The sequence below is a fragment of the Lichenostomus cassidix genome, chromosome 2, assembly GCF_008360975.1.
Source record: "Lichenostomus cassidix isolate B80296 chromosome 2, HeHo_3.0, whole genome shotgun sequence".
In the NCBI taxonomy this organism is placed as follows: Eukaryota; Metazoa; Chordata; class Aves; order Passeriformes; family Meliphagidae; genus Lichenostomus; species Lichenostomus cassidix.
Genome location: NC_139482.1, coordinates 11,257,762 through 11,259,642, shown reverse-complemented (window position 1 = coordinate 11,259,642; position 1,881 = coordinate 11,257,762). Strand labels below are relative to the sequence as shown.

At 41.9% G+C, this 1,881-nt stretch overlaps 1 protein-coding gene across 3 annotated transcripts in view; it reads right to left on the bottom strand.

The window, feature by feature from the left end:
• Positions 1-563: 563 nt before the first annotated feature.
• PFKP (phosphofructokinase, platelet) overlaps positions 564-1,881 on the bottom strand; it is a 43,458-nt gene continuing 42,140 nt past the window's right edge. For all 3 annotated transcript variants that reach the window (XM_085050333.1, XM_085050335.1, XM_085050334.1), the window contains 2 exons: positions 1,566-1,671; positions 564-1,099 (listed from right to left, as the gene is read on the bottom strand). In XM_085050333.1, coding sequence (XP_084906459.1) covers positions 949-1,099; positions 1,566-1,671 — 257 coding nt within the window. In that variant the 3' untranslated portion in view covers positions 564-948. The remainder of the gene's footprint in view (positions 1,100-1,565; positions 1,672-1,881) is intronic.

Sequence of the window (1,881 nt, the reverse complement as noted above, 5' to 3'; positions counted from 1 at the left end):
GATTTCATTCTGTGGTGTAGTAATTGCAGCTTCCTTTGCATAAGCCACCTCCAGCCTGAGGAGCCTGTGACAGTACATTCCACCAAGACAAGTGTGCCGTGCAGTGCAGTGGGTGAATCCCTAATCAATCAGGGGAGTCTATTTTATATGAACTTCAATTTAGTATTTGCCACATTGTCAAGGTCTAGTTAACATAAAATGGCATGAGAAGAACATTTTTGGCTGTTCATCAGCCTCATTACCCTTTTTGATCAGTGGGGGGGGGAAGGTGTTAATCTTGAAGAAGCTCTGAGAAAAAGAAACATGAAGCAAAGACCAGGCTATACCCTTCTGAATTTCAGCTCAAGCTGCTCCTCCCAACCTCAAGAACTAGTTTCATCCTTCCTGTACAAAAAGAAAGGAATCCTGAAGAAGCAATGAAAAACACTTGCTCTGGTGTGACTGACTACTTCCTGCAAGGTTAGGGAAAGCAAAGGGGAGTTTCTTTTTTCCTTCACTGGTGTGGGTAGAGAATCCTTCAACTGCTATTCCCCCAGTTGTTTAAAAGCAAGTGAACACACATGTGGTGTTTGCAACAGTACTTTATTTCACTTTAGAAACATTAAGCACATCCTGAAACTCAACACGACACTAGCCATCTACACTTATTTTTGGGGTGTAAGTACTCTGAAACAAAGTGCAGTAGTTGAGTAACTTACAGAGTGCATAGAACGGTGTTGCACTTGCTTGTTAAAGGGCAGTATCAGTAACTGGTGTTTTTCCATTAGATGCAAGGGTTTGTTTCAAACGTAACACACAAACAGGACAGAATCTGTGTGACAGCTGAACATCTCATTTCACATAAAGTGCTGGAACAATAATTTAAATGTTACAAAACAAAGCTGTAACGATTCTAAAGCATTGTTACTCACAATGTGCATCTATGACAACAATCTAAAGCTGGTGTGTTTAGATGGTTCCGGGTTCAGCTTCCTTTTGGGGCCTGGCCACGTGTTCCAGCTGGCCTGAGTCTGACACATCGTAGCTGGTCTTGTACTTGGCCAAGATCTTCATTAATGGTCGCATCTTCAGCCACCACTGCTCCTTGGGAATCCTGTGTCTGGGGGGGAAAACAGGGAGGTGAAATACAAGGGGTAAGGCAAACACCTTCCTTATAAATGGGATCAGGCATAGACCTTCAGGGTGGGATTTAAACACACAAAATGAGGAGAATCAAGGACAGAATCCCAAAGGAATGAACAGATCTTTCTCGAAGATGTTAAGCATAATACCAAATTTGGCACAAAAATGCTGTCCCACTGAACTGAAACAGAAGTAATTTTAGGCATTGGAGCAAAGGCAGTCCCATGAGTTACTTAACAGGACAGCAGAGTCTCAGACCTCATCAAGAGAGACTCCCAAGTGTGTAAAGAGGATGATGAAGTAAAAGCACAAAGGGACAACCCAAGTGGATGTGTGTGAAAGCAGGCCCAAGGCAAAAGCAGTAAGGTGTTGGGAAGTGTTTGTCTGAAGTGGTGAAGGCAGGCAGTGGTGAGGTGTTCAGCACACAGGCAGTGCATACGTACACAAAGTCTGTTTCATTCTTGAGCTCAGCCACAGGTTGGAAAACAAGGTTGCGCCTCCGCCATCCCAGCAAACAAACTGAGTCCTCAGTATTGGCAAATACTTTTCCTAAAAAGAATGAAGGAATTCAGCATCATTCTCACATGTATATGGGCAAATACCATTTTTCTGTAATGAAACTGAATCAAAAACTTACAGTACCTAAATTTCAGCTACTGATTAATTTGATGTTTTATGATTCTATTAAATAGTGCTTTAATAAGGTTAGATCTTCACTTTTTAGTTTAACTTTGGTGAACAGCAATGAAATTACAGTGC